Source organism: Narcine bancroftii, chromosome 5 (assembly GCF_036971445.1).
Source record: "Narcine bancroftii isolate sNarBan1 chromosome 5, sNarBan1.hap1, whole genome shotgun sequence".
In the NCBI taxonomy this organism is placed as follows: Eukaryota; Metazoa; Chordata; class Chondrichthyes; order Torpediniformes; family Narcinidae; genus Narcine; species Narcine bancroftii.
Window position 1 is genome coordinate 6,625,561 of NC_091473.1, and position 2,063 is coordinate 6,627,623.

Here is a 2,063-nt window from a genome sequence, read left to right on the forward strand (position 1 = left end):
TAAATATCAGGCTGGTCCATTACATATACATTTCATTCATTTCAAATCGGTTAAACGTGGCAGTTGAATTCTGTGATATCTGTAATAATTTATAATAAATCATTTCAGGAAAACTCACAATGTTCTTTTGACCGAGTTTAATTCATCCTTCTCAAAAGTCTTTGGTTAAAGACAATAATGAATAAAATAGTTGTGGGGTGTACAATTCATTGAAGATTGTGCACTCAAGCCTTGCTCCACGCGACTAAAAGTCCAGACCCCCAGTCTAGCTGTGTGAAGATGAGTACGTTAATTCACATACCTTTATAAGAGAGCTTCAGTCTGGGGATATTCACTTTACTTTCCACATCCCACCGAGTAATGGTATTCCAGAGTAGCAACGTGCCCAGAGTTTGAGTCAGTGACATTACAGCCTTCATTATTTAATGTTTAAAATCGTTCACGTGTAAATGTTCCAATGTAACCAATACCCTCCCTCTCGCTACAGTCGGCGCCTCTCGCCCGCAGACACAGGTGTTGAATTTGTACGGTGAAGACCCAGCGTCGAGAGTGGAGGAGCCTTCGCCCAGCCCTTTTCTTTGTTGGTGGTGGGGGTTTTTTTTGATCCCGGGCACCTCTGCAGAGACGCCGGCGCTCAAGTTCAGCGAGCCAGGCGCCCGAGTCACCGGTTTTATACAATATCCGCGCCGCCCCTCCCTGTCCCAGCACCCAGGGTAACGCCTCTCCCCGTGTCAAGGGAGCTCCTCGTCGGTGACTCCCTCCCCTCTTGAGAAACCGGGGCTAATTTCAAGCTTGTTCTGGACGAAGGTGGACTCAGGTTGGAGTTTGACTCGACAATCAAAAGGGTCATTCGACCACTCCGAGCGAGTGAAATAAGCCGATACAGGGAGACGCTCTGTTTGTCCTGGGCAGAGAAAGAGGTCACAGTCCTGGGAATGTCAAGACTTTCCATGTCCCCTCTGTGGCCAGTGCCGGACTTAGGTATAAATGAAACAAGCTCCAGTTTAGCCCCCCCCACCCTCAGCCCGCAGGGGCCTCAAAAATGTATGTTCAAACTATTTAAAAGAATTACATGCAAGTACTGATCCCGGGCTATCAAGCCAACCAAATGATAAATATGTAATCAGAATTGTATTTAAACGGGGACCTCCAAGCTTTATATCGTTCAGGGTCTCCCCAAGTCCAAATCCGCCTCTTCTCTTGCTGAATCGCGCAGCGTCCGAAAGGAACCCCATGGTGTTCGGGACGGAAAACCACGGGGTATTCCAGCATATGCGGCTGTTTTTGTGCCTTTAAACCCGATTGCATATTGTTCCACGCCTGAGAAACGTGGGTGGTTTGCAACCGTGCAAGACTTGGCGGGAGCATTGGTCCAAGAAGGGGGTTTGAGGATCGGCGCCCTGCGCGCTGAGTCGGAAAGAACTTGCGCTCCAGCGCCTGATGGGGTCTTGGTGGGGTCTTGCTCCAGCGTCTTGGTGGGGCGGGGCGGGTGAGGTGGCCAGCGAGCTGTGAAATATCCGCCCTCACTGGAGTTGGGGGAGATCCTGCCAGGGCATTGAGTGCCATCCAATCACTGCATCTGATAATCCGACCAAGGCTAGTGGAGTTATGCTGTGCACTAAATGGGGAGGGAGATGCCGTTCTATAGGGAGGAGGGGGGGGGGGGGAATAAACACAACTTCATTAGCTAAAAATCCTGAGACGAGAAAGGTGGTATAGAAATGCTCCCTCTTTCCCCTCATTGAAAAGGCCTCAGATAAACAGGAGACTGCAGATGCAGGATTCCGCCAGGGGAACTCAGCGGCAGTGCAACTGGTCCGAAACCTTCATCAAGGCTGAGAGTGCAGGGGGGGAGCTGGCCGTGGGACTGGGTTTTATCTCTCTGCCCTTGAAAGACGGGAATTAACCACCTTTTTAACAGCTTCACTTACCTGTGTGAACGCGATGAAACCGCCATGGGCTATTTTCATCCCAAGTATTTAACCCCAAGGTAGGTAGTATCAGATCCGATGCGCTGCAGTGTAAAAGGCTTACCCGCCTTCCCGGGACGCCGACGCTGTCAC

At 50.3% G+C, this 2,063-nt stretch overlaps 1 protein-coding gene across 2 annotated transcripts in view; it reads right to left on the minus strand.

Annotated features, from left to right (window-relative positions):
- Window positions 1–625, minus strand: part of sema3bl (sema domain, immunoglobulin domain (Ig), short basic domain, secreted, (semaphorin) 3bl) — a 237,679-nt gene extending 237,054 nt beyond the window's left edge. For both annotated transcript variants that reach the window (XM_069936651.1, XM_069936650.1), the window contains exon 1: window positions 302–625. In XM_069936651.1, coding sequence (XP_069792752.1) covers window positions 302–419 — 118 coding nt within the window. In that variant the 5' untranslated portion in view covers window positions 420–625. The remainder of the gene's footprint in view (window positions 1–301) is intronic.
- Between the last annotated feature and the right edge of the window lie 1,438 nt (window positions 626–2,063).